The sequence below is a fragment of the Musa acuminata genome, chromosome BXJ2-4 (assembly GCF_036884655.1).
Source record: "Musa acuminata AAA Group cultivar baxijiao chromosome BXJ2-4, Cavendish_Baxijiao_AAA, whole genome shotgun sequence".
Lineage (NCBI taxonomy): Eukaryota > Viridiplantae > Streptophyta > Magnoliopsida > Zingiberales > Musaceae > Musa > Musa acuminata.
The window spans coordinates 44,144,311-44,171,241 of NC_088341.1; the positions used below are offsets into that span (position 1 = coordinate 44,144,311).

The 26,931-nt window shown below is 43.8% G+C and overlaps 5 protein-coding genes and 1 long non-coding RNA gene across 11 annotated transcripts; 3 read left to right on the top strand and 3 right to left on the bottom strand.

The window, feature by feature from the left end:
* The first annotated feature begins 4,256 nt into the window (after positions 1 to 4,256).
* LOC103983386 (transcription factor MYB97-like) lies at positions 4,257 to 5,833 on the top strand. The gene is made up of 3 exons (XM_009400604.3): positions 4,257 to 4,814; positions 4,904 to 5,537; positions 5,634 to 5,833. Exons 1-3 carry the CDS (start codon positions 4,500 to 4,502, stop codon positions 5,831 to 5,833), a joined length of 1,149 nt encoding a protein of 382 aa, XP_009398879.2. The 5' UTR covers positions 4,257 to 4,499.
* A 383-nt stretch (positions 5,834 to 6,216) lies between these two features.
* LOC135611147 (uncharacterized) lies at positions 6,217 to 9,702 on the top strand. 3 transcript variants are annotated; one of them, XR_010486444.1, is made up of 4 exons: positions 6,217 to 6,747; positions 7,703 to 7,822; positions 7,915 to 8,003; positions 9,563 to 9,702. It is a non-coding gene; the product is annotated as an uncharacterized LOC135611147 (long non-coding RNA). The 3 variants fall into 3 exon arrangements; XR_010486445.1 differs by having other exon boundaries at positions 6,217 to 6,726; XR_010486443.1 differs by lacking the exon at positions 6,217 to 6,747 and having other exon boundaries at positions 6,764 to 7,822.
* On the bottom strand, positions 9,282 to 12,733 carry LOC135611143 (L-ascorbate oxidase homolog). Its single transcript, XM_065106498.1, has 8 exons — positions 12,288 to 12,733; positions 12,087 to 12,196; positions 11,287 to 11,557; positions 11,093 to 11,195; positions 10,684 to 11,029; positions 10,230 to 10,595; positions 10,061 to 10,139; positions 9,282 to 9,769 (listed from the first exon to the last, which is right to left on the bottom strand). Exons 1-8 carry the CDS (start codon positions 12,423 to 12,425, stop codon positions 9,557 to 9,559), a joined length of 1,626 nt encoding a protein of 541 aa, XP_064962570.1. The 5' UTR covers positions 12,426 to 12,733; the 3' UTR covers positions 9,282 to 9,556.
* Positions 12,734 to 14,081: 1,348 nt separating this feature from the next.
* On the bottom strand, positions 14,082 to 17,802 carry LOC103982543 (glucan endo-1,3-beta-glucosidase 1-like). Its single transcript, XM_009399501.3, has 4 exons — positions 17,230 to 17,802; positions 15,852 to 17,132; positions 14,920 to 14,947; positions 14,082 to 14,624 (listed from the first exon to the last, which is right to left on the bottom strand). The coding sequence occupies exons 1-4, from the start codon at positions 17,285 to 17,287 to the stop codon at positions 14,459 to 14,461; spliced, it is 1,533 nt and encodes a 510-aa protein (XP_009397776.2). The 5' UTR covers positions 17,288 to 17,802; the 3' UTR covers positions 14,082 to 14,458.
* Positions 17,803 to 17,999: 197 nt separating this feature from the next.
* Positions 18,000 to 21,571, top strand: LOC135611146 (ADP,ATP carrier protein 1, mitochondrial-like). 2 transcript variants are annotated; one of them, XM_065106505.1, is made up of 5 exons: positions 18,028 to 18,162; positions 18,616 to 18,672; positions 19,428 to 19,911; positions 19,997 to 20,368; positions 20,989 to 21,571. In XM_065106505.1, exons 3-5 carry the CDS (start codon positions 19,429 to 19,431, stop codon positions 21,286 to 21,288), a joined length of 1,155 nt encoding a protein of 384 aa, XP_064962577.1. In that variant the 5' UTR covers positions 18,028 to 18,162; positions 18,616 to 18,672; position 19,428; the 3' UTR covers positions 21,289 to 21,571. The 2 variants fall into 2 exon arrangements, with proteins under 2 accessions (XP_064962576.1, XP_064962577.1); XM_065106504.1 differs by lacking the exon at positions 18,616 to 18,672 and having other exon boundaries at positions 18,000 to 18,162.
* Positions 21,572 to 21,806: 235 nt separating this feature from the next.
* LOC135611142 (transcription factor GTE9-like) lies at positions 21,807 to 26,626 on the bottom strand. Of its 3 annotated transcripts, XM_065106497.1 has the most exons (12): positions 26,474 to 26,626; positions 24,122 to 25,394; positions 23,945 to 23,990; positions 23,737 to 23,871; positions 23,597 to 23,661; positions 23,491 to 23,512; positions 23,303 to 23,377; positions 23,083 to 23,189; positions 22,893 to 22,959; positions 22,613 to 22,722; positions 22,490 to 22,524; positions 21,807 to 22,414 (listed from the first exon to the last, which is right to left on the bottom strand). In XM_065106497.1, the coding sequence occupies exons 2-12, from the start codon at positions 25,253 to 25,255 to the stop codon at positions 22,264 to 22,266; spliced, it is 1,947 nt and encodes a 648-aa protein (XP_064962569.1). In that variant the 5' UTR covers positions 25,256 to 25,394; positions 26,474 to 26,626; the 3' UTR covers positions 21,807 to 22,263. The 3 variants fall into 3 exon arrangements, with proteins under 3 accessions (XP_064962569.1, XP_064962568.1, XP_064962567.1); XM_065106496.1 differs by having other exon boundaries at positions 21,807 to 22,524; positions 23,945 to 23,987; positions 26,474 to 26,625; XM_065106495.1 differs by having other exon boundaries at positions 21,807 to 22,524; positions 26,474 to 26,625.
* Positions 26,627 to 26,931: the final 305 nt, after the last annotated feature.

The window sequence follows — 26,931 nt, forward strand, 5'->3', positions numbered from 1 at the left end:
AGTAGCATAACAACTTTCCAAACCAAGTTGTTGGAGGAAACTCTTTAAGTCCTCCAATGGCTGCAAGTTTATGCTTTAAGAGAAAGAAGAAAGGATCTGTATAGCTGACACAAGTGAGCCCACACCCTCAACAGATTGGTGGCTTTGGGACATGACAGTGATGCAGTACCAGCAGCTGCCGGTGAGAACTGAATGCTGTATGGGTATTATGTGAGGTGGTTCTGTGTGTGTGTGTGTGTGTGTGTGAGAGAGAGAGAGAGAGAGAGAGAGAGAGAGAGAGAGATGGAGAAATGATGGTCCCTGAGAAGTTAAAGCAACCCAACCACCGCATCTACTGAGACCTCTGACTCCATCCAGATTCCCAGCAGAAGCGTGATGAATGGATCCATGTATTACCTGCAGGTCAATGTCCTTTAGTTCTATGTTGCATTGCCTTCCATTGCTGTAATAGTGGATGTTTCACTCCATTATTAGCTCTTGCTTTCTCCTTCTTCCTCTTGTTTGCTTTTATGCCATTCAATTCAAGCATGGGAAGAAATTTGTGTTCATGAACATAATAAAAGAAATGCATCAGATCTGTATCTCAGAAGAAGAACTTATAATCTAACAAAAACCAAGTCATTAGTAATATATAATCTCATAAAAGCAGCAAGGAATGTTTTGGATGACATCTACTGTAAGAGAATGACATGATTATTCAGTTACCTTCCCCGAATCAATGAAACTTAAAACTGCATTCTTGACATGTTTTGGACTTCGGACTTCAAGTTTGAGAACATCTTTCCAATGACTTGCACAAAAACTCTGCAGCGAACATTTATTGTAGATGTCTCTTTCACAAGCACTGCTGATTGGTGCTGATGCATCTACAGTTGTTTTGAAGCAAATCAAGCTTCTCCTTCAAAAGGCATCAACATGTAAGAGATCACTCTCAAGAGTGTCGACCACTAACAAAACCTGATTTAACTTGTAATCATACATGTTACTATGGCCCCATCAAATTCCCTTTTTCCTCCCTCACTCGCTTTCTCCTTTCCTGTTTCCCTTTATGCAGCATTTTGTAGCCATGTAAAGAATGAGGTGAAGAGAACAACAGCAAGGTTTATGCCAGTATATGTTAACCTCTCCTTCCCAACTCCAATGCCTCTTCTTCTTCTTCTTCTTCCTCTCTCTCCTCTTGTGCAAGTGTTGCTTCCTGGCTCTGCCATCCAAACTCAGAACCATAATGTGGCATATGCACCTATGTGCCGTGGCATCTGAATCTTTTGTCGGAGCATTGGCGCCGTCGTCGGTTCTTTGCCGGTCATCATCGAGCTGAGAGGATGAGATCACACCAGGAGTGCTTGTGATATGAGAGGTATTGGCGTGTCTCAATCTGAAGACATGGTTGGATGTTGAAACAGCCATGTAATTGGATTGAGCCGCGTCAATATCTCTCTTCTTCACCGCAAGCACTCCAGTCCAAGGTACCGATCCATTTGCCTAATGTTCTTCTCTCTTCTCTTGGCCACTGTAGTCTATCTCAATCCTTTTCCTTTCACTTCTCTGATGATGGTAATAGGAAAAGGCTTCAGTTTGGCATTGCCATGCTTCTTCTCCGGCATGTTTGTCTGATAAAGCACCACATCTTTAAGTTCTCATGCATGCTGGTTTATCTGATAAAGCGCCATATCTTTAGGTTCTCATGCATGCTGGTCAGCAAAAGTAGATTCCCATACCCTGTAACTCACACTAGTTTGCTGCTCCAGGGAATCTTGTCTTGTGAAAGAGTACTGTTCTTTCCATTTCATTAATGGTGCGTTTGAAGAATTAGATCATCAAAACCAAAAGTGTTTCTGATAAGGAAGGAAGCCTCTGTAAGCTAAATGGAGGAAGACCTTTTACACTTAGTTTGTTGACAGAGGCAAAGTGATGCTGTGCAGAGAAGATGGTGTCAAATCAGTGGTGCTTCTGCAGGAATAAATGCCTTTTGCCATGGTAAATCTGGGACATGGTAATAGAGTGACAAATATGCAAGAATGGATGGGGGCAATCATATGCCTCTAGTCTGGACCTAGTTGGATACTACAAGTTCACATTCATGCTGGTTCTGTATCAAATTCTAGTGTTCTTGGAGAAAATGTTCTGCTGAAACATATATTTGCAATCAATTACTGCTCAGTTTCAATCTTGGTTCACTATCAGTGTCTCTCGAGACATGTCTCTCTGAGAGCAGCATGCAGTCTGTCAGAATATATGACAAGGTTGGGGTTAACTTGAATATATAAAATGAAAATATATATAACATTTCTTGTAACTGCAGATATGAAATGACAATAGAGAGGTTGAAATGCAAATATGTAATTAACTTCATGGATTAGAATCACTGAATTAAAATGCTTTAAGTCTAAGTTAATAGTAGTATACTCATCTACTCGGTCTCCGACATCCATCCGAAGTAATTTAGGGTGTTATACTTCAACAAGATTCAATTCCAGGCAGTAACCTGTTCTTTGCCTCATGTGGCTTGAGGCAGCTCAATGTCTCAGCTTCGATTTTGAGGTCAGATGCAGTATCACAGCCCAGCATGAGGTCTCTTACAAGGATGATGAAAGGCTGCTATTAGCAATATGATGCAAAATACTTTTCATCTGGCTTCTGCAATTTGGCTTCAGAAGAATGTCACTGGCAGTACAAACCACACCATGGAAGCAAGTAAAACACCAAATTGACAAGAGAAATGAAAACTCTAAATCTTTAGGGAGCTGTCTATGATTTAGATTTCAGTTTCAGAGTGCATAAGCAAACAGGCTCAGAAACAATTTCTGTTGATATTTAAATGAATGGAAAGAACAATGATGCTGAATTTGTTTAATTATCAGCTGGTAATTCTTATGAGTCATTCATGTACACATAACTCTTGCATTAATAGTTGTCAATATTCAGACAAAGTGTGGAAGAATTTTTTATTCTTCAGAACTCACACATTAAGCATCAACTAGCAATTTACTTATGTTCTATCCATAAAAATTCACAAATGTGCTTAAGCAACCATCATAATCAGGTTTCCAACTAAGATTACTGGCAGAAGATTTGGTTAGAAAATAGAGAGAAATCAAAGAAAATTATGAAGAAAGATGATTGGTTGATGGAGTAAAAAGCAGCAGTCAGATCAATCCACTGTGGGACTCTGCAATCCCTTCAAAATGATGATTGTGGTTGACACAATAGAAATTTCAAGGATTACTATGGAAATATTACAGATTTTTGGACAGATATGCAGAGATTTATTACTGATGAACTGTGTTAATCTTGAAATGTTCCTACTAATGATCTTTTGCAGGGTTGCGAAACATTATTTTGTTGAGCACTTGCATAGCCATGGTGCCAATGCTCCCAAACTGGCTGCTCTGAAGGCACCATCTCCTAGAGCATCGTTCTTGCGGTCGGAGCCAATGACCCAGAACAAGAATCATCACCCAGAATCCAAGACACAGAGCACAGATGCACAAGCTTCAGTCGAAGAACAAGAACTTCAAGGCCTGCTCGAGACCCAATCTGCATATTCTGTAGCTTCCATGCAATCTGCAGTGGAACTCTGATCCCAAACCGAGCAACATGAGCTGCAAAAACACAGTGAACCATCACACTGATGGTTCTGGCAACAGTGATCACAAACCTGCTTACGGATGCCTGATGAACCTTATCGACCAAACGTCGTTCAGCAGTAGAATCGATGTCATCGGTAGCATCTGATGGTGATGGTGGTGAGCGAGCGGAGGAGAAGCGTCGATGGCGGCGGAGGCAAAGCAGGGAGGAAGGCAGCGGGGACTGTCGACAGCGTGGAGGCGGGTGGGGGCCACCCTGGAGTAGGCGGGCGCGGACCGATCTCTATGGCCCACCTCTCCTCCCCGCCCAAATTAATCACATTGGTTTAATTAAAATTAGTAATAATATAACTATCTCTCTCTCTCTCTCTCTCTCGCCACCCAAATTAATCCCAATTAATCACCCTCGTTTAATTAAAATTAGTAATGATAGAAGCCACCTCGCTCTCTCTCATCCTCGTCGCTGGCCACCGTCTAAGCAGGGGGCTGAGAACGAGGGGGGCTCACCTGCGCTGGCCCACCACCAGTTGCTCTATTTAAGCTTCCTCCTCCTCTTTATCGTCCCGCCACCGCCTTCATCTGTCTTCGCTTCGAGCTCGAGATATCAAATCATTTCTTCTCCGAGCATCCGTCATGTAGGAAAGAAAAAGGAGCTTTTTTTCCTCTGTATTTCCATGTATTATCCCTTTTGTTTATCTTTCTTTATTTTCGTTTTTTATTGCTCTCTCTCTCTCTCTCTCTCAAGAGAGAGATAGAGAGAGAGACAGAGAGGTAGATATATTTAGAGAGAGAGAGAGAGGTCGAAAAATGTAATCTTTTCGAGGCGGTAAAGAGAAAGAAACGGGATCCGGAGCTAAAGAAAAAGAAAGCTACGAAGAAGCCATGAAGGCCGAGGAAGCATAGGACCCATCGATGGTGGAGCAGGCGGAGGCGAGGGGATCCGGAGAAAGAGGAATGAGTGGAAGTGGCGAGGAACTGAAGAAGGGGCCGTGGACGCCGGCGGAGGACGCGGTCCTGGTGGAGCACGTGCGGCGGCACGGGGAGGGGAACTGGAACGCGGTGCGGCGACACAGCGGGCTGGCCCGATGCGGCAAGAGCTGCCGCCTCCGCTGGGCCAACCACCTCCGCCCCAACCTCAAGAAAGGATCTTTCGCCCCCGATGAGGAGCTCCTCATCCTCCGCCTCCACGCCCAGCTCGGCAATAAATGGGCACGCATCGCCGCCCAAGTATTCCTCCTCCTTCCTCTCCTCCTTTGTTTTGCGGGTTTCTCTTATCGGGCAAAGTTTGATCCTTTTCGTTCCTTTGATCCTGACAGCTGCCCGGGAGGACGGACAACGAGATCAAGAACTACTGGAACACCCGCCTCAAGCGGCGGCAACGTGCCGGTCTGCCCATCTACCCGCCGGATCTGCAAGAGGCCGTCAGGTTCGACCGCCACCATCAGCAGCAGCATCAGGCTCCCATATCGCCTCGCCCGCTGACGCCGCCCCCGTTGCTAAATCCCGTCGACTTTCACCCTCCGCCGCGAATATCCCTTCCACCGCTCCCGCAGAATCCATTCGCCTGTCAGCTCGGTTTCGGGTTCCTGGTCTCGCCCCTCGCGCCACCACCCACCCCGAATTCTCTGTTTCAGCAGCAGCATCAGATTGGTCCGCCGCCACCGCTGTCACCAGCGTTCGCAGTGGAAACGGAGCTCCCTTCATGCCAATCGTACTCGGGGCTGGTCGGAGGGGACAACGGGCAGAGCAGTCGCGGGTTACTGGAGTCCCTGCTGCAGGGCACAGGCGTTGCCGAGGATATGAGGATCGGTGAGCTGTTGGCGCTGCAGGCGGCGGACGAGCAGGTCGCCCGGTGGGCGCAAATTTTCGGCGACGACGGTGACGAAGGGATCAAGGAGGCCTCTCAAGGCTTTTCTTTGGGTTCTGCCACCAAGTTGGATCGTGACATGGGTGAGTTCGGTCAAACCCAATCTCCCTGCTTCTCTTTAATGGGTCGTACACTGCTACTCCATCCTCCTCATAAATCTTCCACTGTCTTCTATGCAGGAACCGAGATCAAATGCGAGCCACCGGGTGGTGGCAGCCCCATGAAAGGCGACACATCCACGCTGCTCGACGTTCAAGCACTCACAATGTCGTTGGTCCTGAAGAGCAATGAGTTGGCTTCTCCCCTTTCCATCACGTCTGCAGACGAAGACTGCAACATCAGCTCATGGCCATGGAGCAACATGCCCGGAATCCGCTGAAGACATTGGTGTACTCAGGTTAGTTCCGAGTGTGTATCTAAGTGCTGGAGAGTTCAGACTTGGAAGTTAGTGTGTGCGTTGATCTGAATTTTTATGAATGAAATCTTCTTTATAGTTTGAGGTGTCTTTAGATACGTGTATATATACGTATCAAGTTGCTATGGGCTTCTGCCTTTAAGATTCGGGCTGTAGCTTTAGGATTCGGGATTTGAATTTGGATTTTGGGCTAAAAAGCTCAAACGGGCTTGCGGACCAATTTCTCATCTACCTACTGACAGAGAGACCAAAAGCCTGTCCACCGCTGTGTGATTGGAAATAATATTGGGTCCCGCATAAGTTCTTCGCTATTGAAGGAGGTAGATTTTAGAATGGGTAGTCGAAAGTATTGCTCGACTTATAAGGCCCTAAGTTTTTGACGTTACGAGCGGGATCGGACTGCGGCGGAGACGGTGGACGTCGTCCCGTACCGGCTGGAGTGGGTGGCAGATGCGCTCGACGACCTCAAGAGGCGCGGTCTCTTCTCCCGCAGCAAGAACGCCGAGATCGTCCGCCGCCGTTGTGACTTGGATTACCGCCTCAAGCACCTTATCCCCGCTGAAGCAAGACATTATCGCGTACATATTTCGGTATGAGAGGCGGGCCTACGGCCTTCGCAACCTCCGGAAGCGTCCCATCCTGGGCGAGGTCATCAAGAAGGAACAAGCCCAGGAGAAGGGCGAGGGGATCGGCAAGAATAACAAGAAGAAGTGGCCGAAGCACATCTCCGATATCGCTGGGTCTTGAGGATCTCGGATGGTTATTGGATGGCCACGTGAGGCACAAGGCCGATCTGGAACTCTGGTTCGAGTACATTGATCATCGCAGAAAAAAAAGGGCAAGGGCGGATGAAGCAGGTGCGAAAACGGCATCTTTTTGTGAGTTTCTTAATATGTTCACTTTGCTTTCTTTTCCTGATTCATAATTGATTGTATTGCTTTCTATGACCATATGTTCACTTTGTTTTTCTTTGAGAAAATCTACAAAAATTTTATTAAGAAAGCTTCACTTTTTGGTTAAAAACCTTTTTGTTCCAAGGAAAAAGAACTCAGCTTCATGTTTTTGAAATTTCCGATTTGAAATTATGCATGTTACTTTGAATGTCTCCGATAACAGTTAAGTTTAATTTTTTCATCTATCTTTTCATCAATTTCGTCAAATGGAGAATGTTGAGATGGATGATGGATGTGGGAAGTTAATAGAGAAGATAAAATAAAAATATATATTAAAAACAATTGAGTTAATTATGATTAAGGATAATATAAAAAATCATCTAAGTTGATATGAACTTGTTCAAAGCTACTTAGCATCAGGAAGAGATAAAAGGATCCAAAAAAAAAAAAAACCCTGAGAAAGAATAAAAAAATTTATGAATCTCAGTTTAACCACTGATATTGTCTTTATAGAGTTCAATGGATAAAGGATACAACATCCAATTGCAAATAATTGGGATCTTATTTTTGTGTTGTTTTAAGTATTTAGCTACATAATTGCAAAAAGAAAAAAAATGTGGAAGCATATCCTACATGCACTTCAGATGTGGCTATTGGCCTGCTACCTCACCTTGAGTTCTACAAGTTTATGTATATTCTTTTTTTTAATGATTTATGTGGCATGAGATATACACTAGTGTAGCAATGCTCTGATGAAGTATGGGATTTGTGTGGTAAAATTTATATACTGCACAATTATTTGCTCTTTGCAAGTGATCCTTCTGAACCTGGTTGTATTTTGATTATATCGCTTTTGGTCCTGCATCATGTCGTTTTTCTTGTCATGTGACCCTTTTTGTTATTTTAGCTTAGTATGTAGCTTACTCAAACCTGTCCACAGATTTCTAGATTATACATACAAATTGAACGTATGCTTGCAAGTTGTATGATTCTGCTTTAGGCATATATCCATCCTGAAAACAGGGAGCTGTGGAGAGATTACTAAGTTATGGAAAAGAAGGTGATGATAATATTGTTGTTTTCTTTGGTTAGCCATGCCTTTGGTTATGTCTTCTATTTATCTATATATTCTTTTAATTTTATTGTCAACAGGTCAGGGCTTCGGAGCTTGCTGATATTGTCTTTTGGCGTGCTCCAAAACTTGAATGGCAGATCAACAATAGTTAATACTGGCGTGCATTGTAAGTTCTTTTTTCTCAGCTTATTATCTCAGTTTTGACAGTTTATTTTCACTGTTTAAGAGGAAGTTAGTGAATATTATCGAATGAAATTTGAATTTCCAATTCCATGTTGTAGGATGTATCAGAGAATGCTGTCTTATTAATATTATTTCACACCTTTTTGTGTTAATTAAGGTTGTTTACGACAAGACAGAAACCTTGGATGTAGTGGGTGATAAGAATCATCCTTACATGGATAGTTTACATCTCTGAAAATTATGGTTAGAAAAATTACAATTCAGAGGACAGCAATGCATCCTTCGTATTAATTTCTTAGTTCTGATATCTTCTATGTAGTTGTCACAGAACTGAACTTTCTGATTTCTTTTTTGCATCCTTCATGCTGTAATGGGTGACAAGAATCATCTTTACATGGATATAACTCATCGGTGTGAGTTGACAACCAATAGCTTACATCTCTGAAAATTATGGTTAGAGAAACTACAATTCAGAGGAGAGCAATGCATCCTTCATATTAAGTTCTCAGCTCTGATCCCTTTTATGTCGTTGGGTGATAAGAATCATCCTTACATGGATAGTTTACGTCTCTGAAAATTATGGTTAGAAAAACTACAATTCAGAGGACAGCAATGCATCCTTCGTATTAATTTCTTAGTTCTGATCTCTTCTATGTAGTTGTCACAAATCGCATCCTTCATGTTGTAATGGGTGACAAGAATCATCTTTACATGGATATAACTCATCGGTGTGAGTTGACAACCAATAGCTTACATCTCTGAAAATTATGGTTAGAGAAACTACAATTCAGAGGAGAGCAATGCATCCTTCATATTAAGTTCTCAGTTCTGATCCCTTTTATGTAGTTGTCATAGACTTTTCAATTGGAATTTACTTTTTGTTAAAAGAACTGAACTTTCTTTTTTGTTAGAATGACCATCAGAAGTTATTTTTGGAAGAAGCATTTTTTTGTTTTACTGAAGGAAATTTGAAAAAAAAAAAGAGTCAATTATTTTCCTGAATTCTTAATATAAACTTATGTATTACATATCTTTTACATATAAAACATATATCAAGAAAGAAAGTCCTCACTGAGGAAAATATCTTTCTGTGAAAATTTTCATGCAGCCAAAACATACTAGTCAATGAAGAAATGAACTCCATGATTTGCTTTCTTCTTGTAATCTTCATTCATGCAATTCATTGTTAGTTTCCGCTAGGATGGATAGGTCATTCATCAGCATCATCAAGGTCAATCTTAACAACTGCATGTTACTAAAGTAGCTGAAGATAATGGCATTAAACTTAAATCATAGAAAGGAGTAGGACAGAGGTAGACAGTAGGTTGGATGAACTAGCAAGAATGCTGTAATATCAGCAACAAGAAAATAATAATAATAATGATAACAAAAGAGATGCTGACCAGTTTATATATGGAAGTAACAAAGATAAGGAGCCTCTAGAGATTTAGTTCTTGAAATGCCTTTCATTTCTGATTCCTACTATTACTTGGTCACCCCCTCGTGACGTTGAGAAACTGAGTCTACTGTTCTTGATCACAGTGGCCTTGTTCGGCGACCTGATGCCCGGCCGCAGAGGAGGGCATTCCTTGGAATTGGGTTCTCATCCCTCCATGAATTAGCAGGAGAATACACACGGAGATAGAACTGCTGGCCCAAGTACTGGCGAGCCCAGTGCTCCGACCTGATGTTCCACATGCCCACATTGTCCAAAGGCATGTAGATTGCCGACCAAGACTTGGGGTAGACCTGAAAACAAGCAGAAGCATATCGCCGTGTTACACAATCTTTGATAAGATGATAGATTTCAGTCATTCCAGTTTTGCTTCCAAGGTAAGATGATCAGGTTACTACTCAAGTTGCAGTTGGTTTGAGGAATGATCTTTAGACTTGAGATATAATAATCACCTACATGAAGATGCAGAGGAAGTAGCAAAGAGACAAGAAATGGATCCATATCAAGAATTCTAAGTGATTTTACGGAGCTTATGCTGATGGCTGTAGACTTTATGCTGGCGTAGAAAAGGGCTGGACAAGTACCTGCACGGTGCAACGAGCAACAGCATCTCTCAGATTGTAGTTCTTCCTGCTCGCTGCTGACCATTGTCCTCCATCCATTCTGCAAATGTGTGCAATTGTTGCTTTCAATCATAGCATCAGATGAAAGAAAGATCACAAGGACGAAGTTTTGGATGGAAATGGAGTGTACCCGACGGTCCAGAAAGAGTATCCATCAATGTGCCATGACTGCATTGTGTTCTCATAGTTCTCAAAGACAATTTCAACGTAATCACGGAAGTTAGCTGCCATGACGGAGGTCTGGAGATAGCCACCTCCAAAGGTGGGGTTATCAGGAATGCTTCCAGGGAAAAACACTCCAGGGATCTTGTAGAAATCAGCTACTTTGAGTGGTGTATCAGCTGGAATGAAGGAGACACTATTGACCGCATATCTCTGCTTGCCATTGATGACCGGTGCAGAGTTTGCAAGCCTGATGGTTCGCGTTGTGTTGACGAGGCCGTAGTGATATGAACCCTGTGGATTTGGTCTCGGTCCGCTGGCTGTCAGATTCCACCTGGTTTTTGCATGGATAAGAAGACACACAGAGATGCCAAACGAACCAAAAGGAAGAATCAACTTTGCTAGAATGATCACAGCAATACCGAATAGATCTCGCCTGGTTGAGAGACCAGTCGATCTGAATGGTTGGACCTCCTGGCGGCGCACCGACGGGCCTTCCAGCAGAATTGCTGTAATGGAGGATGGCGGTGGTGGTCAGCACCGAGCTGGTGAATCGGGTTGAGACGACGATGAAGTAGTCCAGTGCTGGTTGATCGGCGGTGACAAGGACGGAGTAGCATTGCGCAAGATGAACATCGAGCGAAGAATAGATGTTTTGGAGGGTGTGAGACCCTTCCACCTCCACCAGCTTCATCGTGTGGCCTTGGAATCTTATGTTCAGTGATGTTGCCAACCCAACATTGCATATCCGAAACCTGTATGTTCTACCTGAAACGTGGAAGCTTGCTTTAATTCGTGCATGGAGAACAAGAAGAGTTCAGGAAATCATACCTTGGTCGACGGTGAAGGTGTTGCCGTAGGATCCACGACCATTGATGAGTACCCCATCAGGGAAAGCTAGATCTCTACCACTGTCAAGCACATACTTGAGGGTCTGCAAACAAGAAACGAAGGGATCTCACAGTCATGTATTAATGCAGACTCAAGAATCACAATGGGATCTGCAGATAACAGTGGGTGCTTACACTGTGATTAGCTTTGTACCAGTCACCGATTAAGAGAGTAAAGTCCCCAGCAGGAGGAGGGAATGGCACAGGGATTAGTGGTCGACTTAGGACTCTGATGCCACCAAATCCACCCGCAGCCTTGTGGAAAGCAAGCGAGGGGAAGTAGAAGAAGCTCCCAATCTGGTCCTTGAACTGCATGACATATGTGAAGTTCCTTCCTGGTGGGATGGGGCAGTTGGTGCCATACACACCATCTTGCCATGAGTTCCTCCTCTGCTGTATCCCATTCCTGTGAGACATCCATGCGTTCATTCAGTATCATACAAGGATCAGTGTGACATGAGACATGGAAAATCCGTATGATCTGTTCAATGTGAGACACTGAAGCAAACGCCGGGAGAACTGACAGATCACGAGCATTTAATTGATGTCAGCACCTGCGGATCTAAGGAGTCTCAAGAAAACGACACAAGATGTCCTCGAACTTGTGCCCACCCCCTTTTCCTACAGGGCAAGCAACGTGACCCGATCCCATTACCCGATGCCATGAAATGGCTTGTCCTGTGTGTGTGTGTGTGTGACCCTTGTTGCCACGGTGAAACAGCTCACAGGTTACCATCCATGGCAGTGTGACTCTTTTACCCTGTGGCACTCTAATTTACTGCTGCTTGAAATCTGGAGATCTGAAGCTATTCATGGAACTTGCGTCGAACGAAGCATGGCATGAACAAAAAGGAGAAGCTAGAGAAATCAATGAGGGATGCTGAAGCGCTAGGAAAGCAAGAATGAGAAGGGGAGAAGGAAAAACAGTGTGTGACCAGGAGATGAGGAACGGCTCCGGCAAGCTGTTGAAGACATTGATGATAACGTTGTCGTTGGTGACAGCTTCGATCTGTGGCCCTGGGAACTGCCCATTGATCAGGATTCCCTGCGCGACCATTGCCGCCACCAAGAGTAAACCAGGATCAGGATCAGAGTGAGAAGCAAGGAAAACACGGCCAAGGAAGTGAAGGGCGCACCTGTTGCTTGACACCCATGGGCCAGATGTCTCCATATGTGATGTTCCAGGTGAAGAACCTGTAAGGGTCATCTCCCAGGACAGCAGAAGCAACAAGCAGCACGAAGAAGAAAGTAACCATGGGGCTGGTTCTTCCCATCCTTATGGCCTGGCTCCCAAGGTTGGGATCCTTCGAGACTGGCTTAAGTGGCAGCTGAGTACAGAAAGAAGAAAAGCGAGGAGGCAAAAGAGAAAGGCAGCTAGAGAGAGTGTGGAGGAGATCTATGGCCACAATATGCAAGTGGAATATAGAGCAGCACAAGAGGTCGGCGAGGGTACTCAAGTGCACTTGTGGAGGAGAGAGGAGAGGCTTACGTCTCCTTTTGTAAAGTGTTTGTAGAGAGAGAGCGGTGTAATGTGAGCTGTCACGGGATGATGGGGGGAGTAATGGAGGCAGAGAAGCGTAGGAAGAAACTATTTATCTACTGCTCAATTGGGCACATAGAAATCTCTGCTTGGTTTGTGTTATTGGGCAAAGATTCTTCATTAAATTGGTTTACCAATGCTTCAAGCAACCAAGCTGATACAGTAACATATGGAGCTACACATTGCCGGTGTTTCTTGAGGCTGCAGATGGTCTTGTGGGGTATATAGTTGCATCAAACTCCAACATCTATTTAGGGTTACTTTGACTATTTACTTGGGTCATACAAGAGAAGACTTTTGGAACCGTCGTTGGTTGACCATCTCATGTATAGATAAGATTACATTGTCTTAGCCCCAAGTTCGAGTGATCCCGATTTCGATCCGATTCAATTTTAGTTGGAAGAGGACTGCTTTGCCATCATCTCTCATCTTGAGAAAACAATTCGGAGCTGATTGAATGGCTGCAAGAGACATTACTCCAAGAAATTGTTGTGATTTATTTCTTGCTTTCTGGGACCAGAGAGAACAACATGGGAGCAGGACATGTGCAGGATCAATGTCTACATCAGTCTCCTCGACATGCAAACGAGATCCACGAACTTGCAGACGTGAAGAACAGAGGTGTCCTTGATTCGAGCTGTGCACCATCATCTTCGTTCTTATGTGGACCTCCATCGAAGGGCAATAGGAAGACGAGAGAGGCCATCGCCTCCTCCTCTCAGGTTGACCATGGAGAGAGCGAGGGTTTTTTTTGGGACCGCTCTTAGCATGGCGAAGGACTGGTGGCAGGTCCGCTGTACCTGTTTGCTCCCTCGCCAGTGCGGTGTTACAGCTTAGCAGCCATGATTGATGAGAGCTCAGAGATGGCCCAGCGTCACGGGCGCGTCTCGAGGATTCCATTGCAAAGCCTTCCGTCAGGAACAGTCTTCTTGGATGGTCGTACACAGACAAGAGATCGAGGCATTCCGCCACCAACCAAACTATAGCTTTCGGAGGAGACGACGAGGCCCTGCCGACACTTGCCATGTCACCCTTCTCCCTTTCTTCCTTCATGCTCATTTCTTACGTCTGCACTGCAGCAGAGGAGAGTAAGGTTGCCATTCCTTAATCATTAAGATATCTTTTAGTTCGATCTATGAGCGAATGGATGATCAAAACATGCTACTTTGGATCTCTTTTTGGCTCAGAAAGAAGGATGGGGCTCTTGGGATCAGGAGGAAGCAAGGAAGCAAGGCATGTGCAGAGTCTAAGAAAAGGGGATTGGAAAGACCTTATCAGTTCTTCGTGCATGAAAAAGACATGGCAACTGAGAGACTCGTAAAACTCTCATCCACGACAAGGTTTAATGTCGCATCCAATGCACCGTCCCATTGATTCCAAGTTCTTCGATCTCGAAGAGGAGAGGCAATCCAGTATATAAGTCTCTCGAAAAAGACTCTCTGAATCTCACATCTGCGTCATTCATTCCTCCAATGATCACATCTCAATGTTGACAGTACTGATCTAAAGTGCTCTGACCAAGCAGATAGAAAACCAGCTCGAGTTGTTCTTTGCAATCTGATAAATAGCATCTCAAACATAACTTTGTTTGATTTGATTCCACAGAAACACCAGAGAATAGAATGGATTAGAAACAATAGAAGAACAACAAAATTTTGTTACAAAAGAACAAATATTACAGAAGGAATGAAGGAAATGTGATTCATGGCTTTTACGAAATCGCAAAAGAGAATTCTGACTCTCTTGGAAGTTTTGTTGAGTATTACATCAAGACCAAATGCTCCATGACAGGATGGAAGCTACCAAGATGTTTAAGATCATGGGGGTCATTTGGTCATGAGCTATTCCTGTTCTCAGTCTCAGTGTGAAGGGTGCACCAGCCTTGCTTGTTTGGATGACACTCATTCCTGCTACTGTAACATTCATCCGCTTGCTGCATAGAACAACAAGGTTCAGAAGAAAATACCATAACCATTAATATTTCAAGTATGATAGCATTTGCATTATCTATGATGTTTCCAATGAGGTTTATGGTAGGAACTAATGGTTCTGAAACAACATACGCCGAAAGATTTCCTGGAAATATAAACTGATGGATTTCGATCGATCTTCGGTAATGTGGTACTATTCTGAAAGGAAAATGTTTTTGGTCCTCGAGAAATGCCAAGGGATGAAACGTAGAGTTGTATGTAAAACTGACAAAAGATCATGGTTGAATAGGTTCTCACCTTCCAGGGAAGATGCAATCCCCATGACCTGCAAGATAACAAGAATGGTGTTTTCAGTAATCAACAAGGCAATACATAGTAATACTGAAGGAGAGAATAAGAAACTAAAACATTGATGACATTAGGAATAGCAAAAAAGCTGAAAGCTTGAAGATATACAGTAATGAAGCAATTGTGACGGCAAATCAGACTTGACAGAAGGGCCTAATTGTGTCACACGATGGATGACGAGAGAACAAACAGCATCTCTCAAGGATGCGAAGGCCTCCACGAGAAGAATTCTTCTGGTGCTTCATTCACCAGCACTGCTAATGTGATTTCAAGCCACTTCCATGGAGTAAAAGTCTAAAAAGATCCACTACAATTCAAGTATGAGCAACTCAGCCAAGCCCTGGAATCCATCATTCTTAAAGTGGTGGCATGGAGAAGACCTTGAAACTAAGCCCAACATGAACAACTCATTCTTCTGATGTAGTCTAACCTTTCTGACCTCAGATGGTCTTCAAATGTAAGCAGTAACACAGAATTTACAGCACACTCTGTTCTGCTCTGCTCTGCTCTGATGTTTTCCTCTGACCTCAGTGTCCCATTTCTGATTCTGCCTCTGTGCTGCCACCACCAAACATCAGTCTATTCCTCCTACCTACCCAACTCTCTCTCTCTCTCTCTCTCTCTCTCTCTCTCGGTCTCCATCTTCACAGTAAAGCCAACTAATTCTACTACTGCTAATCTCTTTCACTCCTCCACCCAACATTATAATCCATCCATGAACTAATAGTTAGAGGTCATTTTTGCATGCATCCTTCTAATATTAGCTTCGAGCTGCAGGTAAACTAAAAGCAACCCGAGACTGCAACAATGAACTAAGATGACAGACTGCAAAAAGGGCAATAACAACAAGAATTAAGACAAAAATAGCTCAATTGACTCACTTGGATCAGTGGTGGTAACCATGGCGACGCCCTGGAAGTAGCAGGAGCCCGCGGCCTTGCCCTCCTTCTGGTAGTAGCTGTCGAAGGCATACGAGGCGTGACTCCTCAAGTTGTTGGGCGCGTAGCAGCTCTGCCCCGGCTGTATCTCCGAGCAGTTGCCCAGCCCCGGGCCGCACGCCCAGTCCAGCGCCGCCTGCAGCGCCCGCCGGTCCGTCACCTCCGCCGCCACGCAGTACGTCCGGTCCGTGGTGTCGTTGGCCAGTAACCCCCCGGTACCGGCAACGCGCAGCAGGTATGCTGGGGTCCCGTTCCCGTGGAAGAGGCCCCAGCTGGCCTCCGACGCCGGCCCCGGGCGCAGGTCCTCGTCGAACAACTCGTAGATGTAGACGCTGGGGGTGGCCTCGGGGTGCAGCGGCGTTCCGGCCCGGTCGAGCACGTGGCGGATGAGGTTAGAGTTGTAAGTGCTGGCGAGCTCCCGGGTGGCGTAAGGCTCGTCCCGGCGGGAGCCGTTGGCGGGCCACCCGGTCTCGGTGATGAGCACGGGCACGGTGGTGACGTTGAGGTTGCGCATGGCTACGTAGGCGGCGTCGACCATGGCATCGAGCACGTTGGAGTAGTGGAGGAGGGTGTTGGGGTCGACCTCCTCGAGGGCGGGGGGTAGGGGCTTGAAGAGGGCGTTGTCTAGGGGGACGGCGCCGTGGCCCTGCATGAAGGCGTAGTAGGGGTAGAGGTTGAGCATGAGCGGGGCGGCGGTGTCGGCGAGGAAGCGGAGGAGGGGAAGGAGGAAGGCGTTGGCCAGGGACTGGTTGAAGTAGGCCTGGGAGGGCGGGAAGGGGTCGAGGATGACAGCGAAGGGAAGCGGGGTGGAGACCGGGATGGAGGAGAGGTTGGCGGCGGAGAGGGCGGAAGAGATGGACCGGAGGGCCTGGAGGAGGAGAGGGAGGGCTGACGGCAGCGCGGCGGGGACCTCGTCGCCAACGGCCACGGCCGAGATGGGAGTGTCCGGATGGAAGGGCAGCACACGGCGGGCGACCCAGGCGGCCGCGGTGGCCGGGGAGGAGCCCAAGGCGAGGAGCTGGTTGTTGGGCACACCAACGGCCACAGAGACGCCAGCGCCGGCGAGGGCGGAGAGAATGGCCGGGTCTGCGTCGTAGAGGCGGACGTGCTTGATCTGCTGCGCCTTGATGAAAGCAGCGAGGTCAGCCGGCGGCAGCAGGTTAGACACGTCCGTGCCAATGTTAACGCCAACGAACGGCGGCTCCGCCCGAGCTGCCGCCGCAACTGCAGAGCCCGTTATGCAGCACGCAATGTGAATCAGAAACCACAGAACTCCGAGTTGATGAATTCTTCTCTAATTAGCTAGTGATCAGCTCATTACCTGTAAGAAAAGCAAGGAAGACGAGGAGAGTGACGAACGGGGAGTGGTTCGCTCCCATTGAGCTTCACTTTGATTTGGGTTTATTACTACTTGCCAGTGGAGATGTTGATGGCATTATTTTCTCGGACGAAGTGACCTTCAGGTGGCGTTATCACTCGAATGCCTTACAACCTACTGTTCATCATGTGAGCGGAAGAGGATCTTGAGCTCGGAAGAAGGGAAGGGAGAGAGAGAGAGAGAGAGAGAGAGAGAGAGAGAGAAAGAGACAGAGATCTGGCAATTAATAATGGACCAAAAATTCTGTTCTTGTGGGAGAGAGAAGCAAAGATTCAAATCATGCAAATTAGACATCATCATATGTAGATTTGGGATGTTTGGATGCGGGGGGAGTCGAAGAGTTGAGAGAGATTGCGTTCTCTTTCACACCGACAGCAGCTAAAGCACGCGCGCTCATGAGTGCTTGGCCTGTGGAGATGGTGGCAGCGAGGATCCAATCCAAATCTAAATCTAAATCTAATGTTCCAGCGTGAACAACTTTGTTTGGACGCGCTACAAAAGTGTAGATCACGTGGAGATTCGGACACGTGCCGCGCACGCCTCCTTTTTTGCTTTCTTCCCTGTAGATATCTTCCAAACTAACTAATCCTACGTGTAAGAAAGGACCGAGCAAGGAATTAGGCACTGGAAGTAAGGCTAAATTGGTCATTAAACATAAGTTAGGATCGAGGAGAGGACATCGAGGGAATTAGAGTCAAAGATCGAGGAGATAATTGTCATTGCATGGGAGCTGAAACTACTAACATTAGGGTTCCGATCCGCACGTCAACGCGCCGCCGCTTCGTCGTTTCGTCTTCCCCGATTCGCTCGGAACAACGGGGAGAGGAGCCGTCGCAACCTCTCCTCTCCTCTCCTCTCGTACCCTCTTCCTCCAAGGTTACTGCGTCTTCTCTGCCCCCACCTTCGTTTCTTCTCGCATCTCTGCAATCTGTCCGATTCTAAGATTCGATCTGATCGCCGGTTCTCGCTTGCTGCTTCTCGGAACGCGTAGCCGACTCTTTCTTGCTTTGAGGTTCTTCTTTCTGGTGTAGATCTGATAGCTTGTCGGTGTAGTACTGTCAGATGATCCCGAAGCTTTCTTGATCCTGCCTTCACTTGTTTTATCTTGATTCCGGCCGATCTTGACAGTTGACGCATTTTATTGCTTTGTGTTGTGTCGCGATGCTTCGGATTAATTGATTACTTGTAGTTCGCTAAGCAATTCAAAATAAGAAGGAAAATATGAATCATATGGCAACTCAAGAGACGCAGGGAAAATTGGCTTCAAGTCTAGAGTTTGAACATGATGCAAATCTAAATCTGACCTAACCGTAGCTGCATAAGTTTCAGACAAGGAGGTTAAGTTGATCACAACGGCAGGAAGCGCATATGGAAGTGCTGGTGCTGGTATGGCAGCTAGTTTCTATTATTTGTGCTGATTGATGTTGTCCTAAGGTTGCATTTAGTTTGTTGATCCATCTTCAATTCGTTCAGCTAGACCTCAAGTATGAGAGCGTACTAGTGGTCTAGAATTTAATATTAGAAGTTGGTCAGGTGCAAGTAATTAAAGTATTTAATGCATTTCCTTTGTCAGAACCTGAGACACTTGTGGTTATGCTTTTGGATTGGGAAAGGGTAATTGCAAATGTTAGGGAAGTGATGTGCTTGACATGGCATTTAGAAAGTGTTAGTGGTCCAAAAGTTTATATGTTTTGAAAGAAAATAAAGACAAGGCCTCAGCTCTAGCAAGATGAGTGGAAGAGAAACTTGAATGAGTATCTTATTGAGATTGACAATTCTGTTGGTTATAACATTGACCATTTGAGGTGATTCCCAAGTAGTTTTGATATTTTTGTTTGCTGTGGAGACTGAACTTCTATTAGGAATTTGTCAGATCCATAGATTGAATCCTTAGGTGATTTCCTTTATCCAGCATATCTAGATCCAAATAATTTCCAAAGACTCGTTTGCTATTTTAGTTTTAAGCATTTGATACATTAAAGGGAAAAAAAAACTGTTTGTTTATATATTATATATCCTTGTGTCAAAATTTTGGTTCAATTTAAGACGTGCATTTTCTTTTGGGTACCCACTTTAATTTTTTATAATTGACACACTTACATCACTTGCTGATACATAGTCACCATTGAATACTGTGGCAGAATGGCAGATGATTTACGCCCTCCATCCATCGTGCAAAAGATATATGGGCAATCAATCTTATTCGGTGGGCAGCATCCTTATTTGCAAGCGAGGAATACCAGCATCCACAACTTTCTAGGGACTTATGACTTCAGGAGCACACCCCCTAAATCATATCACAGCTTTCATGGGCCCATTGGTCTTTCATCTCTCGCACCCATCACCCCAGTCTTTGCTTGTGCTCCCAAGGAGAAGGGTTCTACTGGATTTCTTATCGATTTTCTCATGGGAGGAGTTTCTGCTGCCATCTCTAAAACAGCAGCTGCTCCGATTGAGCGTGTCAAACTCCTGATTCAGAACCAAGATGAGATGATTAGAGCTGGTCGTCTTTCGGAACCATATAAGGGAATTAGAGACTGTTTTTCACGAACAATTAAGGATGAAGGCTTCCTCGCATTGTGGCGAGGAAACACCGCAAATGTTATTCGTTATTTTCCTACCCAGGTTCAGTCTTCTTTTTCCTTCTACTCCTTTGTGCATCGTTTTGGCTTCACAATAATTGACAGTTGGTTTGCATATTACACATCAGGCCCTGAACTTTGCTTTTAAGGATTACTTCAAGCGAATGTTCAATTTCAAAAAGGATAAAGATGGATATTGGAAATGGTTTGCTGGTAATTTGGCTTCTGGAGGTGCAGCTGGGGCATCTTCTCTGCTCTTTGTATACTCTCTGGATTATGCCAGGACCCGGTTAGCTAATGATGCCAAGGCTGCCAAGAAGGGAGGTGAAAGGCAGTTCAATGGCCTTGTTGATGTTTACAGAAAAACCATACAATCTGATGGTGTTGCGGGTCTCTATCGAGGATTCAACATTTCATGTGTCGGTATCATTGTTTATCGAGGGCTCTACTTTGGATTGTATGATTCTCTGAAGCCAGTGATGCTGGTTGGCTCCTTGCAGGTCAGTCATGAAAGATATTGCAGAAACATGTCCTGAAAATGCAACTATTGCTTTCAACCCAAGTTACATGATAACATATTAGTGCATCTCTTTATCGCCTTGATCGTTTGTTTTACTACTAAGTACACACATTGACTCTAGAAGCTATGTCAGTGTATGTCATTTAAAGTTTTCTTTGTTTGGCAGTCATTACTTTATCTTGTCATGGTACCTTATACCTGTATAGGTTTCCATTTAACAAAGGTGCATTTTACCCATGACAAAGAAATGATGCAACTACATATTGAGGGGATTTTGAGTGCACTGAGAAATTTTGGCGAGTTACTGAGTATAATGCAGTGGGATTATTTACATGCTATGATGTAATTTTGAGCTACTTAGTACTATGTCTAGATCAATCCATAGTGAGCTACTGGAATAAGATCATTATTGATGCATTGTTTAATCTAGATATGCCCTTTGTAAACATTGGATGTTGCCACTTGCAGAAAATTGATGCATAATATACTAGAATGTTATCTTCATACCCTTCTAAATCCAGGCTATGATGTTATGAAACAATTATCAGTATCATATTCAAAGTTCAATAAGAGGAATCTTATGATGTGTTTGCCATTCAGGATAATTTCTTTGCAAGTTTCTTGCTTGGTTGGGGAATTACAATTGGTGCTAGTCTTGCTTCCTACCCATTAGACACTGTCCGTCGGAGGATGATGATGACCTCAGGAGAAGCTGTCAAGTACCGGAACTCTATGGATGCCTTCTCGCAGATCGTAAAGAATGAGGGTGCAAAATCCCTCTTCAAGGGTGCCGGTGCAAATATCCTACGTGCCGTTGCTGGCGCGGGTGTTCTGGCTGGTTATGACAAGCTCCAGGTGATCGTCTTGGGAAAGAAGTATGGGTCTGGTGGTGGTGGCTAAGTTTATCCAACTTTGCCTTACGAAAGGCAAAATGGACGATGACGATAATGATGAACAAGAATTGGAAGCCTTATATTTGCTTTACTATTGTGATTTTAGAATAATAGAAGACAATCAACTTTAGGCATCCTTTCTGAGGGGGTCATGTTGTAGTTCATGTAATGTTATGATTGTGCTATTGCTAGGTGTGTGTGTGGGGCTGTATTTTAATTATGTGGTGAATTATCGCGGACATGATTGATTATGTTCTTCGTTGAGGTTATGTAGTATATTCTTTTTCTCATTGCCATCATGCATTTCTTTTCCTTAGCTACCTGACTGACAGAGTTGGAGTGGGCAGAGGATGCTCGATTTCTGGATATGAAAAGGCAGTCTTGTGAAACATTCAGATTTGACCATGATCATATCATCATCTCAAGCATTCAGATTTGAATAGTTAATTACATGATTGCATCGACAAGTACTTCTAAGGATATCTAACAATAAAAATAGCATAGATTGCAAATCTAACAAAGTACTTCAAGGATACCTAATAATAAAAATAGTATTAGTTAATCATGTCAAAATACACAATAATATGTCAAACAACTCTGAAGGTATAAAACTACACTTTTTTTTTCCCTTCCAAGACCAATATAAACACGACCTAAAGAGTTTTGATCCAAATCACGATCCTAATCCTAATCAACTTGACAATCACAAAGAACAGCATCAAGCAGACAATGGTATATAAATCATTTTTTTCCTCATAGTCCTTTTTTTCTTTTACTTGTTTCTTCCCTTCCTTGGGCTTCTTTGTTGCTCAGCAGACACTCCCTCTTCAAGTACATCATATGACCAGTGCAGTTGCTTAGCATACATTATAATCATAAGCTGAAACTCCTTTCTCACTTAAATATAGCACTTGTATGTATTTTTTAAACACAACCATCGTAGCGTGCCACAAAGATAGAAGGTTCCAATAATGTATAATAACTATGACCCATCGATCTCCCCTTCTTCGACATCACCATTGCCAGCAGATGAAATCCACTCATCAACCTCATCAAGATCTTCATTCTTCATGAACAAACCCAACTGCTCCAGTGGATTCACAAGACCCGAGTGCATTTCAAGTTCTTGCATGAACTTACCCACCGTTTCATCAGTCATATCAAAGTGCCCGGGCAGAGGACAGCCTAAGTTTTCTAGATCTTTCAATATGTGGCTGTTATCAATTTCAACAGTCTTCTCCATCTGTCAAACATAAGATAACAAAATGCTTTCAGATAAGTTATCAACCCCCAAGGGAAGAAACAGCAAGATGCGTTCCCTAGCAATGCACCTTTTGCAATGCCAAGCGTGCTGCTTCTCTTTGCCTCGTCAGCTCAGCTTCTGCCTTCATTTTTGCCGCAATCTCAGCAGCTTTAACTTGTGCCTCGATCCTTGCTTTCTCTGTTCCAAGTAACAAGAAAGTTAAATATGCATATGTATATTTAAGGTAAAATTTATATTTTATATATATCAACATACTGCACTTAATAATCTTTTTTATTAAAATCACTACATCACATTTCTAACTAACTATGATTCTGTATATGTTATCATGTGCATCACCAATATACCTTCCCGCTGCCTTTTCTCCAACTTTTCTCTTTCTCGTTGCAACTTTGCTGGGTCTATTTTTACACCCTATAAAATTTTAATGTAGTTAAGCAATAAAGCAATGTAGTAAAAAAGGTTGGGTTCAATATTTGACAGAACAATTTACACATCAGAAATCATGAAAACACAAAAGGTGGGTAGTCCATTTACAAGTGACTGTTGCTGTGCTTTCAGAATGGTGTCTGCAAAACGGCTCTTCAACATTGCAGCACGAAGAGCTTTGGATGGTGATAATTGTTCCTCACAAGGACCTAGATCTGCTCAATGGGAAACAACAGCAGAAGACCACTAATGATTCTTTCTCAAATTCACAACCAAACAAGCCCCACACACAAAAGAAGTTGAAGAAAGAAAGGACTCCTATCAGAACCTTCTGTAGCAGCAGTCAGTGGACTCGGAGGATGAGAAATAGATTGTATGGAATCGTTACTCTGGAGACCAAACCCTGCAAATTTCACAACCTCTACTCAGCATTTACAAGGTTTTAACCTCGGTTAAATTAAAATGCATCCTTAATGGTGAATTTGAGTACACAGAATATGTTATCCTTCTGCATACCTGTTGGTGTTATTTCCCAGTCCTGCCAAAAGCAGTGAAGAAAAGGTATGAGTTAACCATTGTATTATATGTTGTTTTTTATCTATCGACTCACTCGGGCTCATACCAAACTGTTTGCAGTTGAACGGCGAGAGTAATGCTCGCTACGTGAAGATCTTCCAGAATCTACTTCTGACCAGGTCATAAAAGACATATAAACATCAGAAAAATAGGTAGAATACACAAACTAACAACACACTAACTCACCACTTGATGAAGCTTGACTTGAGTCATTACAATGACTCCGCTGGCAACTTACAGTTCTATGTGCACTTTTCATCCGAGCCAAAGGGCTCATGAACTCATCAATAACATCAGATTGGAGCACAGTTTCACCTGGGCCTACATTACAACTTTTGATTAGTTCCTAGAAGCTATAGTGCAGAAAATGTGAAGAAAACTATGCTATCCAGACCTTTGTGTGAGTCCTGCTCAGGTCTCCTGGTACATTTCTTTATCTGCTCAAAAAATGTGGATATTTCAAATGTCAGTTTAATGCTAAAAATGAAACAGAAACAAGCCCTTTTGGATAACTACCAACAGGCAATAACACAGTAGCACAATATTTCTAAACATGCAGGCTGCTACTTACCTCAATTGGTGTTCCATCAATAAAATTTCTTACAAGTTGATGCAATTCCCATAAAGTCTCTTCATCAAACATATCAATGTCTATGCCGACAAATTCTCCAATTTGTCCCACTATACCTTTGCTCTGAAGAAAACTAAGCAGTCGAGGTGGCATTTTCCGTACTGGTAGATTTGACAATTCCTTTTTTAGCTTCAATTTTTCAGCAGATGGTATGAACCTTCTCAAAACAGAGTTTGGATCAGGCCTTTTCTCGAGTAATCGTTTTTTCTTCTGAGTGTTTGTCACTGACTGTGAAGAAAGTGTGCTTTTGTTTCTCCATTCTGCTTCCAGTAATTTCCATCTTGAATTAAAAATGTTATTTAATTCCTTAGCCATGACATGAACCTCATTTTCAGGAGGATTATATCGCATCGCATTGGAGAAAGTCAACCTTACATCTGCAGCAAATTGTACAGTGCTTGAATACTGCTTTCTTCCAAGTTTCCGTTTTATAGTACCCAAGTCCATTGGCTTGGAGATAATTGAAAAATAATCTGGAATTTTTAGTTTCACTGGATCCACAGGTTCCTTAAACACCCACCCAGCAGGATGAATCATTAGTATCTTCAAAATATTAGCACACTGCCTAGTCTTGAAGGAATCCATTTTCTCACCTTTCACCTTCAGTGCATCAGAAGTTCCTAGAGTGGTCCCTTTAGATGGGCCTGTCAGAACAGACTTTGCATCAGACTTATCAGGAATCATATCTATTCCATCATTAGAGTAATTATCAGCATCTTTAGGGTTTGTATTCATTTCCAGTGCTATTTTTCTCTTGCTCATTGTTGTCTGATGGTTCTCACCAGTCAAGGAAGGCTGCTGCTCAGGAATACAGAAGGAATGGATAGATGCAACAACTTCACCAGCACAATCATTTCCTAGTATTACTGCTTGGTCTTCTTCAGCAGCAGAATGCTTTTGACCTAATCTTCTCTCACAGTCTGCTATAATGTTTTCAACTGCAGATCGCACATGGTCAAGTTCTGTTTTCAACTTCTTTTTTAGTGCTAGCTTTTCAGCAACTGGCATGGTGGAGAGCTCAAAGAACTGAAGTGGTGCATTCTGAATATTAATCAATTCACCCTCAACAACCATGACCTCAATCAAATGTCAATAGATTCTCAACTGCCAGTAGATGCTGAGACCAAAAAGTGTTAACAGAGCAGCTCTTTGTGATGCCCAACTCAATCACATAAACCACATAGATGGTAGAAGACCCGCCGATGAGCCATACCTGAATTACCTCATGAAACAGGTAAGAAAGATTGTGATGACCAAACTAATACTACTTTCTACATATGATTCCTGCTCTAGAGATTCAGATACACCTGAGTGCCTATCTGCAAATTTATGCTGAAATTCCTATACTATAGATGATCGAGAGGGCAACTATGAGCTCCAGAGCTGAAGTAGTGATAGCTCCAGGTGCTTCTAAGAAAAAGATCAAACCTAGATGATTCATTCTAACACAAAAGGAGATGCAAATGGTTTGAACTTCATGAATCAGATTAAAGCAGCAATTACAGATTAGCAGGAAAGCTTGCCCGTCGTTGTTGGACCGAGTACAAGAAGGTCTTGACCATACATCGATTCTAGTAAGCATAGGGCTCCATCATCCACTATAGGTTATCATATGAAATATCACGTACAAGGTACAATGTACAACTTAGCAGTCAATCACAGTTCCTTCGCTTCATTAACGAGGCTACCTATAAGCAAACATTAGCAATAAAATCAGCAATATCTATCTTTATTCCATAGCAAGCATACTCCTTTGCCCTTTGATTTTCTCAACTGTACAAGCCATTAGAAAGTTTCGACATCTCGAAATCCCCAAACAAGCTCAAATAAAGACCCCAATTCATGAAGGGTGTAAACTATTACTCTATCTATAATCCATGTAGTCTAGCTAAACTCCAAACTGTTCTTAGACTACAGCAACAGAATTATAATTGGTATCAACACCCACGCCTCTCTATCTCTTACATCAAGTACAAAGTTAAGCTGGAAAAACCACGGAATCAAAAGCAGACTCGACATTTTCAACCACCCACGAACAAGGGTTTCCGGTTTAACCAAAGGATTTCTCCCAAAACCCTACTTGGCAAACAAATCAAGAAAGTTCGACATGATTCTGGGTTGAAACCAATTTCCAATCAACAAGAGAAGACGAAAGAGAAGGGAAAGAAAAGCTGGACACTAGCAAGGATAAAGATCACTGCTTCGCTAACACAGCGAGATCAAGATCCCTCCACGGATTGAGGTATCACCCGAATAGATCTAATACGAAGGAAGGAAGAGAGAGGCACTTACTTTTGGATTAGGGGAGAGGGGGAGATCTCACCCGCTCGCGGCGGAGGGCGAGAGACGGGTCGGGAGAAGGGGGGTGGGGAGTGATCTCCGTCGTAGGGTTTTGTTGTCACGCGAGTCGGGGAGGGGGGCGCCAAGAACTAATAGACACGTGCACGGCGCGTGACGGAAGGAGATCTTTTGGACGGCACCGCGTCATTAGCGCGTCGCGTGCACGCACCAAGCGGGCTTCAGCGTGCGTTGCACGTGCATATTTGCCATTCCTCCTCATCAGATGGCCCCTTATAACACGTACGCACAAACAACACACACTAGTATGTTTTGTGCACATCTCCATGCTTTTGCTTTACCATTCTTGCAGTGATACAGATGGAGAAGAAAAGAGAATGTTAGGCAAAATAGTAGACAGGAAGAAAAACTCGGTACAGTATGCCCTTCTTCTCTTGCTGAGGCAAGACAAA